At 26.1% G+C, this 14632-nt stretch overlaps 2 protein-coding genes across 2 annotated transcripts in view; one reads left to right on the forward strand and one right to left on the reverse strand.

Annotated features, from left to right (window-relative positions):
• LOC117180825 (rab3 GTPase-activating protein catalytic subunit) overlaps positions 1 to 10693 on the forward strand; it is a 119572-nt gene extending 108879 nt beyond the window's left edge. The window contains exons 11-13 of the mRNA XM_033373347.1: positions 3444 to 3763; positions 5630 to 5833; positions 9832 to 10693. Coding sequence (XP_033229238.1) covers positions 3444 to 3763; positions 5630 to 5833; positions 9832 to 10050 — 743 coding nt within the window. The 3' untranslated portion in view covers positions 10051 to 10693. The remainder of the gene's footprint in view (positions 1 to 3443; positions 3764 to 5629; positions 5834 to 9831) is intronic.
• A 2764-nt stretch (positions 10694 to 13457) lies between these two features.
• The window catches only part of LOC117179483, a 12524-nt gene continuing 11349 nt past the window's right edge, over positions 13458 to 14632 (reverse strand). The window contains exons 8-9 of the mRNA XM_033371340.1: positions 14217 to 14368; positions 13458 to 13968 (exon numbers count right to left, since the gene is read on the reverse strand). Coding sequence (XP_033227231.1) covers positions 13675 to 13968; positions 14217 to 14368 — 446 coding nt within the window. The 3' untranslated portion in view covers positions 13458 to 13674. The remainder of the gene's footprint in view (positions 13969 to 14216; positions 14369 to 14632) is intronic.

Below are 14632 nucleotides of genomic sequence, written 5' to 3' on the forward strand. Positions count from 1 at the left end.
GACTGCAAAGTGTTTTAAAGGATTACAACATTTTCATAGAATTTAATGAGAGTTTCAAAGCTTTTTTTTGAGAGTTTTGAAGGAATTTCATAAGCTTTCAAAGGATTAGAAAGTTTTAAAGGTATTTCGAACAATTATAAAGGATTACGAGAGGTTTCGCAGGTTTTAAATGATTTTAGAAGACTTCAAGCTTTTGAATAAATTTCCTTTCATTTTAAATATTAATTTAATTTAAAAAAATTACATGTAAATTTTGTTTATATATTACAAATTTTATTTTAATGGATTTCAAGAGACATCGAAACAATTCAACGGATGTTGAGGAATTTTAATGACTTAAGAACGATTTCCGCGGATTTCGTAATATTTCAAAATAAGTCACAAAATATTTCTAAGTATTTTAAAGAAATTTATTTGATACCAAAGTATTTTTACGAATTTTGAAGGACATAAGGGGATTTTAATGGGATTTCGAAGATTTTTTCATAATATTTAAAAAGATTTCAGGAAATTTCAAAAGATTTTCAAAGATTGCAGAGGATTTTAAGGTATTTAACGACGGAACTTAAGAAATTTAGAGAGTTTTCGATCATCCTAAAGGATTTATAAAGTTTCTTAGAGATTTCACAAGATGTAAAACAGTTTTAAAGATCTTAACCTAATTTTAGAGTTAATAGATTTCCATGGATTTTTGTGGGGTTTTCAAGATTTACGGTAATTTTAAGGGGTAACAGCACTGTAAACGTAAAAATAAAAACACGTTTTTTCAAGAATTTTTTTTTCATGGAAGGAAAGGGAATACAGTGATAATAATTGGGGAAGTTATTATTCATATATTAGAGTAAAAAATGTCAGATTCTCAATAAAAAATATTAAAAAATCGCAGCACTGGAGCCATTTCTGTGAAGTGCCTTCTCCTGGAGGAGCTCCGCAGTACGCAGCACACAGGATGCAAAATTCAACCTGAAACAAAATAAATTTTTTTTTTCTAAATTTACATGGAAATAGCTAGTGAAACACTTAGGGGATTTTGAAAATATTGATTTTTGTGTAATTGGCAAGCATTTGAAAAAAACCCTAATTTTTCGACCAAAAAAACGGTACTTAATTGTTTATAACAATTGTTTAAATTAATATATCTAAAATCCCCTACGTGATGCACTGCAGAATATTATTATGAACGTGTAGGCGAAAAAACGATTAAAAATATTGAAAATTGTTCGAGTTATGCTGCGTGCCAATTTCAGAAAACGTGTTTTGAGAAAAACACGTTTAAAGTTTAAAGTACCTTTTCTACCAAAATACGCTTTGTTATGACTCATTTCTACTTAATATCACTTCGAAACTACATAAATATTTTTCACAACACATACAGAAACTTCTGTACACTAATAAACAAGCGTCCTACTGATGACATGTAGCCATCCAACGCAGGGAGTCTTTGCAGAGTAGCCCGGCACGCTCGATGAAAAGGCTCGAAATTTCAATGAAATCGACTTCGAACACGTATAAAACCTTTTGTTCTTTATTCTACAAGGTTCAAAGAATTTTTAAGCCAAAAAATTGATAATTTTAAATTTCTACAGTGGTGTTACCCCTTATGGATTTTCACATTTTTAAGGGGTTTTAACGGATTTCAAGAGACTTTAAATGAGTTTAAAGGATTGCACGTAAAACCGAAGTATTATTGCGAATGTTTAAGGATATTAAGGGATTTCAAGGAAATTTGAACAATTTGAAGGGATTTAAAGAAATTCCAAAAAATGTGCAGCGACTTTAAAGAATTTTAAGGTATTATAACAGGTTTTTAGAACTTTATAAAGAGTTATCGATGATTTCGTGGCATTTTAAAGGTTTTTAAGAGATTTCAAAAGATTCCAAAGTAGATCCGTAGAATTTAGAGGATGTCTTAAGATTTTCAAATATTTGATGGAATTTCAATAGATTTTAAGGGATTTCGAAGAATATTAATGGCTTTTAATATACAACATACTGTAATTTTAGTGAATTTTGAAGGAATTTCAAAGATTTCTAAATATTTCACGGAATTTCAATTATTTTTACAGTTTTTAAGGAGCTTTAAGAGATTTAGAGACATTTCAAACGATTTTAAAGGGTTTAATGTCGAATCGAAGTATTTTTCCGGTTTGCAAGGAAATTTTGAAGATATTTATAGAGATTTAAAGAGATACAAACGATTGAAAATAATTGTAAAGGATTTTAAGAGCTATGTGAAGGGATTTCGATGATTTTACGGGATTTCAAAGAATTGTAAGAGATATAAAAAGATTCCAAAGTATATCCGTGGATTTTAGAGAATTTCGTAATATTTCAAAATATTGAATGGAATTTCAAAGGATTTTAAGGAATTTCGAGAAATTTTAATGGCTTTTAAATGATTTAAAGAGTTCTGGAAAGATTCCGACGAGTTGAAAAAGATTTAAACGGATTTTGAGAGATTTTAAGGTATTTCCACGGATTTTAAAGGATTGTGAAGGATTGTAATAGGATTTTGAAGAATTCTAGCAGTTTCCTGGGTTTCCAAGATTCTTAAAGGTACTTCAGTGGTTTTATTTAATTTCAAATTAAGGGATTTGTTTAATTTGACAGAGTTTCATATGATAACGATGGATTTTCACGAATTTTGAAGAATATTACGTGATTTTATTCAGATATCGAAGATTTGAATAGATTCAAAGAGATTTAAGAAGATTTCGGGGTATTTCAAAAGATTTGTGACGGTTTCAATGGGTTTTAAGATTATTTAACAAATTTGAAGATATTTTCAGAGATTTCAAAAGATTCCGAAGGTATCTTCGGATTTTGGAAGATTTCCAATGATTTAATGGCATTTCAACAGAGTTTGAGGGATTTATAGGAATTTTAATGGGTTTTAAAATATTCTAATATTTTTTAAGAAATCCGGAAAGATTTCCATGGATGTAAAGATTAAACTGAATTTTAAAGAGATTTCAAAGGTCTCAAGGATTTTAACGGATATTCCGGAAGTTCAATCATTTTAAAGGGATTTCAATGAAATATCCATGGAATTCGAAACAATTCAGAGACTAAATTTCAAGAATGGTTTAAATCTTCGACTGTATATTTATTGCGCATGTGTTATATGGAATGGTGCATTCAAAAAAGGAAATAATAAAAAGAATGATACAATGTGTATAATAGTATACAAATTAATTTCGACTGCCAAAACAGGCCTTAATTAGCATATTAAAAAAATGATTAGGAAGAAGAAACTTAAATAATGTAATTAATGTATGTTTCAAAAGATATTTCTTTTTATGATTCAAATCTCACGTGTTTTTGCATCCAAAATAAAATACTTAATGTCTAAGCGTTTTTATCTGAACTTTGGAGATTTTAATTGGATTTTGAGAGCTTTAAATTTAAAATAAATAATTGGACTAAATTGAATTAAATTTTAGGGCATCTTTCTCAGCGAATGTTGCTACCGGATAATGCCTGGACCACTACCTGGAAGTCAGCACAACCTGTCCCAGCTTATCGTCAAAAGCGATTATTCGATGACACGCGAGAAGCAGAGAAAGCTCTTCACTTCTTAAGTTCAAAGCGAATCGGCCAAGTAGCGCAACTTCTGCTACCGGTTCTTGCTCATGCTGCTCTTGTCACTCTCAATGAGCAGAAAGTGGAAGCACGTCCGAATATACAAAATGTCGTTCAAAATATTCGCAATAAATTGCAACATGCGAGTAAGCCAGTTCAACAAAAAATGCATCTCTATGAAGTAAGCAGTTTTGTTTTCATTTTAAAATAAAAATTAATTGTTTTAGTATTTAATTCATCTTAATAAGGATATATTTTAATGCTTCTCTATCGCAGGCCTTAGATCGACGAGAAGGCCCTTAAAAAGTCTCATACAAAAAAAATTGCATGAAAGTTTTAAATATATTGCCAAAAAACATAATCAGAGTCTCAAATATTGAGGAAGTTATTTCTTTAGGAAAAAGAGAATAGATACAAGTTTGACTCAATTAATATTTTTTTATCGAAGAAAATTTGATGAAATTTATAAAATAATAAACAATATTCAGTTGTTTGTTTCTCTACAGCGTAAATCATATTGATTTGCAATTTTTTAAAATTTATAATATATTTTTTTATTTATTCCTAATAATTTCGAAAATATTTTTTAGTATCAACTTAAAGTATATGATGCTTTTTTGCTATCGGGTGACAATTTGATGAAATTTTGTAAATGAAACTTCAGAGCGGCACACAGTGGGGAAGAAATAGTTTTTTCAGAGCAAATTATTTTAGAGCTTACAATTTTGATCCTATTTAAAAACTAATTTTTTAAATAAAAATTAACTGAATTTCAAAAGGATTTTTGCGCACCGATTTTGGAATTTTTTCTTATTATATTGTATTTAAAAACAAACTAAATTTATTTTTTAGTTTTTTTTTTTTTTTAAATAATCCCATTATTTTGCAACTACTTATCGGTGAAGATATCCCTCACAAATAATATTCAGCAGGCTATATTATTTTTAATTCGTTTCTTTTTATATTAAAAAGTTAATGAGTGAAAGTGATACTTCAAGTTTCCATTTTTCTTAAGTCCAAAGTCATTTTTAATTTGTAAACATATTTAATAAACAAATTCGCATTTTAGCCATTTAACGCTCTAAAAACTTCATTCCTTTAAACAAAAATTGATCAAAAATTTGTCAGAAGTAAATAATATGTACGATTTATTAGTTTTTAATAGCAATTGTTAATTTTGTAAATAAATTGGGTTATCAAATACAAATTTTCTTCCATGTTTCAGGCGACAATATTTATTATTTATTTTAATACATTTTATAGTACAAATATAGATTTTGGTCCATTTTCATCCAGCAGATTTCATTTTTTCAACTGAATTAACTATAAATAACTTAAAAAACTCCTTCCCTTCGGACAATTTAGAAAATAACAATAATTTTTAGTTTTATAAACAATCAATTTTAAACAATCAACGAGCGAAGGATTTTTCTAAATATTTAAAAATTTAATCCGTTGATAAATCGAAATCGCCACTTGAAAATGCACGAAAAACTATATTTTTTTATTAAATTTGTTTAAATAAAAAACAAATGGTGTTGCCTGAAGTCTTCTAATAAGTAAGATCCTTCCTGAGTCACATCCAGTCTATTTCTGAACAAAAAACGACATTCATTTATTGGCAAGTTATGTTATGTTAAATAAAATTATTTTGTTTATAAAATTAACAATGGCTATGGATATAAAAAAAATAAACTAATTATTGTTTTGACATATATTCTGAAAAAAAACATTGAAGAATAAATTCTCAAAGTATTTTTTATTTTGAAGAAGCACTTGCACCCATTAATTTATTAATATAATGTGGCCGTTCAAATATTGCGTAACTAATTGAATATAAAGCTTCAATAATAAATTATATAATTGTAATATGTTTTTAATTAAAATGGTATTTTTACGTATTAAATCTTAGTGGGATTAAAATTGTAATAGTAGGGAACTAGTCAGAAAAATTCGGTCATAAAAAAAAGTAAAACAAATTTTTTTAAATATTTACACTATCTTTTGCCTCATATGCATAATTATATTTCCTTATTTCTCTTATCAGGACATTGTACGAGAAATTGAAACCGAGGAAGGCTTAGTCGAGCAAGTGAAATCCCTGCAACATAAATTTGGCGAAAACTGTGACTCGAAAGAAATTCTGTTGTTTGTTATGCAATTAATGACAGGCAAAGAAGTTTCTGTACCAAACGGATCAAGAGGAAGTATCGGTTCACAAATTACAAAATTGTTTTGCGAAGCACAAAAGGTCAGTATTATCATATTCATAAACTTGCGTAATTTTTTTTCTAAAGAACCTGTCAAGAACGCGTAACCTTTAGATAAAGTTGAATGACTTTTTTTATTTATTGAGTTTCACTTTCACTATAAATTTATTATATCTATAATTAGGTTAGTTTATGCAGGTTAGTTTTAGATTTTTAGGAATAAAATGTGAAATATAACAAATTCTTTCGTTCCTAGAAAATACTTGTTACATATCGAGGAATAATTGCCAAGTTTTATGAAACAAAACAATTTTTTGAATATATTATCGGGCTGAGAATAAAAAAATGTGGAATTTCATTATAGTTAATGATCTGAAATGAACCCTAACACTTATTACTCGAATAATATTCGCAGGATTTCTTGTACAATATGGAGAAAATATTTTCTATAATAAATAAATTGAAAATATTTCATTAGAAAAAGTCCTGAGTTTCGAAATAACCAAAAATGTACATTTTTTATAGAATAAAGATTCATATGGTTCTTTAAAAATGTATTTTTAGTTATAATGTATCTGAAAAGGATGTAAGCTAGTTAATTTATGCAATTTTCGGTGGAATTCTGCGTTTTTGCAAGTTTAGATCAGTTTTTATTTTTTTGTATATAATATTTTAATTCTAATATTATTTTTACATGTAATTTATATAATTTTACCCTATTGCTCAAGGTATTTCTTCTGCTCTTATTCATATCAATTCTTATTTTTAACAAAAGTTTATATAATAATGTGACTAATGTTGTTTTTAATTGAAAAGAATTCAAAAGAATTCGATGAAATTTATAAAAATTCTAGATGAATTTAAACGAAGTCTGCATAAATCCACAAACATTGAGAGTGAATTCAAAAGAATTTTAAGAATTGGAATAAATAAACAAAATTTCATTGATTTCATTAAAATGGGAATGAATTAAAATTATTTCAAGGAAATTCAGAAGGCTTTGATGAAACTCTTAAGAAATTGAGTGAATTGAATAAAATTTGAAAAAAATCTAGCATATTAGGGAAATGAAAAGAATTCGATACAATTCACAAGAATTTAAGGTTAAGTAAAAAAAAGTTAAGTGAATCGAAAAAGTTCAAAAATATTAACAAAATGCACTAAATGTATTATTTTTAAAGTTGATTTAGAAAAATGCCATTGTATTGATTTCTAAATTGATTTGTTTTCTAAAAACGGAAGAAAAAATAAGAAATCCATTGAATTGAGTAGAATTGGGTGAATTGAAAAGAATTTAAGTGAATTCCAATGAGTTCTAATGAATTGAAAAAATTCAAATGAATGGTAAAGAATCTATTGAATATTAAATATTTACAGGATTTCTTCTAGAACATGGAGAAAATATTCTCTATAATGCATACATTTTTTGTGCAATTCTGCATTTTTGCAAGTTTTGATAAGTTTTTATTTTTTTGTATATATTATTTTAATTCAAATATCATTTTTACATGTAATTTATATAATTTTACCCTATTGTTCAAGGTACTTCTTCTGCTCTTATTCATATCAAGTCTTATTTTTAACAATTCATAATTTAATTAAAACGGTAAGCAAAATTTATCGAAACTTATAAAAACACAGAATCGCCGGGGCTGTGAAAAAACTTAACTAATGTCTAACGCAAAAAGTTTCAATTTAAAAAAATTGGAAAAAAATCTAAAAAAGCCCATTGATTTCAGTAAAATAAGAATGAATTTAGAAGATTTTAAACAAATTCAGGAGGCTTTGATCAAATTTATAAGATTTTGATTAAATTAAAAACATTTTTTAATGTCGGGGATATAAGGGTTCTCGTTTCAACAAAATTTTAAGTGAATTGAAAACAGTTCAAAAATATTAACAAAATTAATTGAATTCTATATTTTTAAAGTTAATTTTAAAAAATGTCATTGTGTTCAACAGAATTTGATAAAATTCCTAAAAATATAAGGGGAGTTTATAGTACTTTAGACTTGATTTCAAAAAACGAAAGAAAAAATAAGAAACCCACTGAATTTATTGGAATTGAGTGAATTTAGAAGAATTCAAGTGAATTCTAATGAGTTGAAAAATTCAAATGAATGGAAAAGAATCCATTAAATTCAGTAAAATGAGAGTGAATTTAGAAGAATTCAAGGGAATTCATGAGATTTTGAGTGAATTAAGCCAAATTTGAAAAATCCAAAAAATCGCATTAAATTTAGTATAATGGGAGTGAATAGAATTCAGGACGAATTCAACAGACTTTTAATGAATTAAAAAATTAAAAAGTGAAGCAAGCAGTTAAAAAATATCAAAAAATTTCTTAAACTCATTAAGTTTGGAAAGAATTTAGAAAAATTCTAGGAAATTCAAAAGAATGGTATAAAATACCTAAAAATTCAATGTGAGTTCAAAAGCGTTCAGGGTGATTACAAAAAAAATTAAAAGAAATATCCATTCAATTGTGTAGAATTGAGTGGATTTGGATTAATTCAAATAAAATCCAAAGAATTCGAAAAAAATTGAAATCAGGCTAAATCAATAAGAATTTCTGGGTGAATTCCAAGGAATTCAAATTAATTGAAAGAAATCCAAAATATTGGTATGGTTTTCAGTAAAACTGGAGTGAATTTAGAAAAGTTCAAGAGAATTTAAAAGGATTCAATGAGATTTATACGAGTCTACAAGAATTAAGGGTATTTAAAAAAACATGCAGAGTGAATTCAACAAAATTCAATGGAATTCGATGAATTTTATAATGATTCTAGATTAATTGAAACAATGTCAGTATAAATCTATGAAAATTGAAATTAATTGAAACATATTCAAAAATTGTCATTGATTTCAGTAAAATAGGACTGAATTTAGAGGAATTAAAGCAAATTCAGGAGGCTTAGATAATATTCATGTAAAAATCCCCAATTTTCTGATGAATTGAGTAAAATATGAAATAACAGAATTGAGGGGGATTTCAAAAAAATTTAAATGAAGAGAATATAAGGGAAATGAGAAGAATTCGATACAGCTGATAAAAATTAAAGGTGTATTTAGACAAATTCAATTAAATTCAACAGAATTTTATCAAATGCCTGCAAGTTCAAGGTGAGTTAAAAAAGCTGCAGATTGAATTCAAAATATAGAAGAATTCAATTGAATTGCAAAGTTTTCGAATGAATTCCAAAAAATGAAAAATATTGCTTTATTTAAAGTAAAGCGGGAATAAATTTAGAAAAATTCAAGAAAATTCAAAAGAATTAGATTAAATTTATACGAATCCAAGATGAATTTACTAGAATTCAGGGGTAACAACCAAAATTTAAGTGAATGCACACACAATTTTTTAAATCCTAAAAAATTCCACTGATATCGAGGCAACTCCAGAAAAATGCAGGGCGGAATTCATCAGAATTCAAAGGAATTCAATATAATTCCAAGATTAGTAAAGTGATATTTTCATTTACAACAGTGACTATAGCAGACTAGAGTGACTTTATCTTCAAAAAGTAACTGAAAAGTGACTTGAGAAAAACTTTAAAAACTATAAAAAGTGTTTTTTTTTGTTAATTTCGAAATTCAACATTTTTTTCTGTCACCCCGTATTAATATTTTGAATTTATTTTTCATGGAAAATATTTTGTTTGTATACTAGAAGAAATACTGTCCATATTACTACCGAAAAAAATGCTTTGAGTCCATTTCAGACCAATTATAATGAGATTCCAAATTTTCTTATTCTAAGCCCGATAACATGTAGGAGTTATGCATTATTAATTAATTAATACTTTCTAGCTGTGAATGAATTTTTTAGCTTTCATTTTTTTTTTTTTAATCAAAAACTAAGAAAACTTCTTTTCATTTATGACAGTACTTTTTCATCAAAAGGAAGAAATTTTGGGGGGAGCGTTTGCAAAATTCAAAAATTTGAATTGTTATTGGACACCCTAATCTGGAAATTCAATTTTTCCTTAGATATTTGCATTTAAATTGATTTAAACTGATTTTGATAAATTGCTTTTAGGTTTCGCATACGTCTGCGAATGTCGAAGAAGTGGACGCAGCAGGAGATGCAAGACATCGATCATTCCCGGAGCCCTCGAGCAAGGAATTCATTTTGCGAGCAGTCACACCTAGACCTTCACCCTCATGCACTCCACAACCTCAGCGATTATACGTTTGTCTTGAACGCGACAGTATCCGACTAGCTGGAGCATTCTCAGAGGACACAATATTTTTGTAAAGCAAAATCGTTTCATATCACAATTCAATCCAAAAGTCATGGATTTGTCAAAATTGAGTCTCACTTTTCTTGTCTCCAATCAAATTCTCTATTCAGATATTCAATTATTGAATTATTCATATCCGGGACATGAAGGAGACTTCAAAGAATTTATAGCATATTTTTACCTCAGATTTAATTTCCTATTTGATTTCTTAACATAAGGTGGAGGTTTTAATAGTTCTTTTGATATCGAAATTTTTTAATTGCTTTTAAAAATGTTTAAGTGGGAAAAAATAGAGAGATGAAAAACAAGAAAGATTAAAAATAGAAAACTGGTTCTTTCTTATATTGTGCCATGTACAATAATGAAATTACAAAATCCTACTAGGGTCTAAAATAGAAAAACATACCAACCGTTGATATCTTAGAATCAGTAGTATTTTTAATCTAGGAACAATATTTTTTCTTAGCTTTCTTGTGTTTTGATTTTGCGAATCAATCAGTTTTTCTACGTAAAATCGTTCTATTTTTTTCACACGTTTTATTATTTGGTAGCACTTTTTGTAACTAAATGTGTATAATACATTTATAAATTCTATTTGTTACTCCTTGGGAACTAAAAGTGAACTTAGGTGTTTTAGAATAAAAATTTTCCTTAGAGATCTGGTTGTTTTATTACATATTACCTCCCATGAAAAGTATCATATAATGAGGAACTTCAATTCTAAAAATGTATTTTTCACACAGAAAAATTAAATTGCAAATGACCACAATTAATTAAGTTTATCAATTTTATGCTTTGGAGATTTTTAAATATTATATTTTTTTTATTTTTTCAGGCTTTTAAAAAAGTTTAAGAAACATTATTTTACAGAATATTTAGAAGCTTTAAAAGTTTTGAAAAGATTAGAAAATTATTTATATCTTGAGAAGATTTCAACAAATTCTTTAACAAACTAGAGTTTTGAAATAATTCTTAAAATTTTTGAAAGTTTTTAAAAGAATAAAGAAATTTTCTCAAGATTTCTGGAAAAAGTTTAAATGATTTTGTTCTTTTACAAAAGTTAGTCTAAGAAAATATTTATACAGATTTTAAAACATTTAAAAATATTTCCTAAATCGCCAAAAATAATCTAGAAGATTTTAAGATTTTTTTTAATTTTACAGAATTTTTTCAAAATTTTAAGAATACTTCCAAAAGTCTTTAAATATATTTAAAAGTTTTTAATAAATATAACAAATAATTATAAATTTGAAAAGATATTTAGGAATTTTAAAGGTTCTGAAGAGATTACGAATATTTTACATCTTTGAAAGGTTTCCGAAAAATGATAAAATATTTTTAAAAATTAATCCGAGCGTTAAATAGTCCTAAACTAAACAATATGATTGAGTCCTAAATATATTTTAAACAAACTTTAATTTTTCTTAAAATCTTGTAAAATCCTCTAAATGAAATAAAATCCTAGCCAGTTTTTAGATACTTTTTCGACATATCATAAATCTCCCAAAAGCTTTTCGAATTTTTTCGAGAAACCTAGGAAAATTTTATTTATATAACCTTAAAACCAACAAATAAAGAAACTGAAAAATAAATAGTCATCCGAAATTTTCATTTTGCATTCAAAAGTATTTTCCCTTCAAAATATAATTTACCTACAATTTTTTTCCTCTTGACTGAAAATATTTTTTTGGTTGAAAATTCAACCAGCTTTTTGCAACTTCGTTTTTTCAGTTTGAATACTCATCTCTTTTGGTAGAAATATCATTTTTTTAAATTGCAACTGCTTTGTTTTAAAATAATTCGCATCTTTTGGAAAATAATTATTTTTCTGTTAATTAAAAATACAAGATGTTGAAAATTTGTATTTTTAAAATGATTTCGACTGTTTCTTATTTAAAGTAAACATATTGTTTGATTAAAATATCTGCTATTCAATTTTTCTATGAGAATTTATCTTTTTTATTTGACAATTCAACTATTTGTATAACCTCAAACACTTTTTCAGTTTTCCAAACAAATACAAAAATTAAATTATAGGAAAAACTTATCTTAAAGAATTCGAAAAAAAATTAGAAGCTCTACTCATTTCGACAGATTTGAGAAGATTAAATGTTTTTTTTTATTTTCTTGGAAAATTTGAAATGGCAGAATGAATTTCGATCGATTTTTTATTTTAAAAAATTAATTGAAAGAGAACATTGGGAAAGATTTTGTTTCATTTCAAATTATTTCCCAATACATATTTTCAAGTAAAATATAAAAAGCCTCTTAAGCAAAAACGTTCAAGTTTCAAAAATAAAATTTTTTAGAAATATTTCGAATAATTTTAGAAAAATATCGTAAAAAAATGGAAAAGATTTTAAATTAAAACATTGAAATATTGCACGATTACAAAATTTTAGAAACATTCGAGTAAGTTAAAGAGATATGTAGACGTTTAGAAATTATACAAAAATACTTTAAAACTTGTGAACATTTAAAATAATAAAAAACGCAGTGCTGGAAAAAGAAGCTTTTTAACAATTTGGAAGTTTTCAAGAGAATGAAAACATTTTCTTTAGATTTTTAAGACAATTTAAAATGTTTTTTTATTTAAAAAAAAAAGTAATTTGAAAAGAATATTTAAAGGGATTTAAAAACATTTTAAAAGATTTACAAAATTGCCAAAGAAGAATATTTAGAATTTTTCATAATTTTTAAATAAGTTTTAGAGAAATTTAGAATAATTTTAAAAGATATTTAAAAGGTTGAGAAGTACTGAAAAGATTAAAAAAGGAATTTTCTTAAAATTCATGGGAAAATTTTTAATAATTTTTTATTTTGGAAGTAGAATTATAATAGAAAACTGAAAATTTTGTAAAACATTTCAAATAATTTCCTAGATTTGCGAAAAAGTGTAGAAAATTTTAAAATATAATGTTTTAATTTGGCATTATATTTATTTTTTAATCCATTGAATTCAATAACTATTTACAAGATATTTAAAAAGATCTAAAAATAATTGTATACTTCAAAAGATGAAATAAAATTTAAACATAATATTAAAGATTTGAAATAAGAACTCAAAAAAGGCTTTTAAAACTTATGAAAATATTTTAAAGAATACAAATATTTGAATGATTCTTCAAAATTCGTTAAAATTTCAAATTTTTTTCCAAATTTCTAAAAGTCCTAAATATCTGTTTAACTGACTAGACTATTTTCCTCATATTCTGTAAAAAGCTACAAAATAAAAAAATGTTCTTTAAACTTTTCCAGATTCATTTTCGACAAGTCTGAATTTTTTGAACATCTTCAAAAATCTTAAGAATCTTAGGATAATTACATTTATATAACTTTAAAAAGCTGCTAATCTAGTATAAAAAAACGACGGGATTTTAAATTGAAAAGTTTAAATACTCTTTCAAGGACGCGAAAAATAATACGGCATTAAAATAATTTTATTTACATTATTTACAAAATCGCAGCCTTTGAACATTTCAAGAGTCTGAAATTAGAAAAGAAATATACAATCAGGCACAAGCCTTTTTCCGTGTTATAAAAATACATAAACGAAAGGACTGTCCGGGCGTTTAGACTTTGCCAAAGAAAAAATTATTATTATTATTGAAATTTATACTTATAATAAGTAGAAGTCTTCAATTACGGAGCAAAAACAAAGTTTTCTCGAGTTTCGGTTTAGCGAATAGAACATTTTGCACCACATCATCAAATTCTTCAAGTGCCAACTGAGCATGTAAACGTAAAACAGAATCTTCATCGCTGTCTCTTAAATGTTTGAGTCCACGATATAAAACTACAAGATCACTTCCCAAACTTTTTAGCATTTCTTTTCCAAGTCCTCGAAGTAGCAAAGTTGCTACAAGAACTCCCGCCCGTCTGCACTGGTATTCTTTGTCAGTTTTTATTATACATCCAATACAGTAAAGAATCTAAAACAAAATTAATCTCAATTTTAATTAATACTGTAAACATTCCGTTGAGAATTAATTCTAAAAATGAAAAAACTAGATTGATATGCTTCTGATGATCAAATTATTATGAGGGAAGAATGATTAAAATATCAATTTTAAAATGTCGACGTTAAAAAAAAGACGGATAAAATTAGTCAAATTTTATTATTATATACTAATCAAGTCTGTGAAAAAAATTAATTTTAGGTAAAATTGTTTATTTTTACCTCTGTAATAAGATTTCCGACTCGAAAACCAAGAACTTTGCACAGTTCTCCGAGACAGGAGAGACTTGAAGAACGTACAAGAGGATCAGGATCTCTCGTTCCACACAAAAAGGCATTTACTAAGAGAGACTTATACTTCGGTGCCATCTCACCTGAAAAATTGAAATCGAAAAATTAATTAGAAAATTAATTTTATAGGTTCTCTAAAAACCTTACAAGTGAAAAATTTATTTCTGCGAGTTTTTTTTAACTTTTCATTAGAGCGAAGCAATATATACATATATTATATATATGTATATATAATATCAATATATACATATGAAATCTGGTGTACTGTACCCTTTTTGAAATCTTTATGAAATTTTCATGAAATGTTTGAAATCTTTGTGAAATATTTTACAATCAATACAAATCTT

The sequence above is a fragment of the Belonocnema kinseyi genome, chromosome 9 (genome assembly GCF_010883055.1).
Source record: "Belonocnema kinseyi isolate 2016_QV_RU_SX_M_011 chromosome 9, B_treatae_v1, whole genome shotgun sequence".
Classification (NCBI taxonomy): Eukaryota; Metazoa; Arthropoda; class Insecta; order Hymenoptera; family Cynipidae; genus Belonocnema; species Belonocnema kinseyi.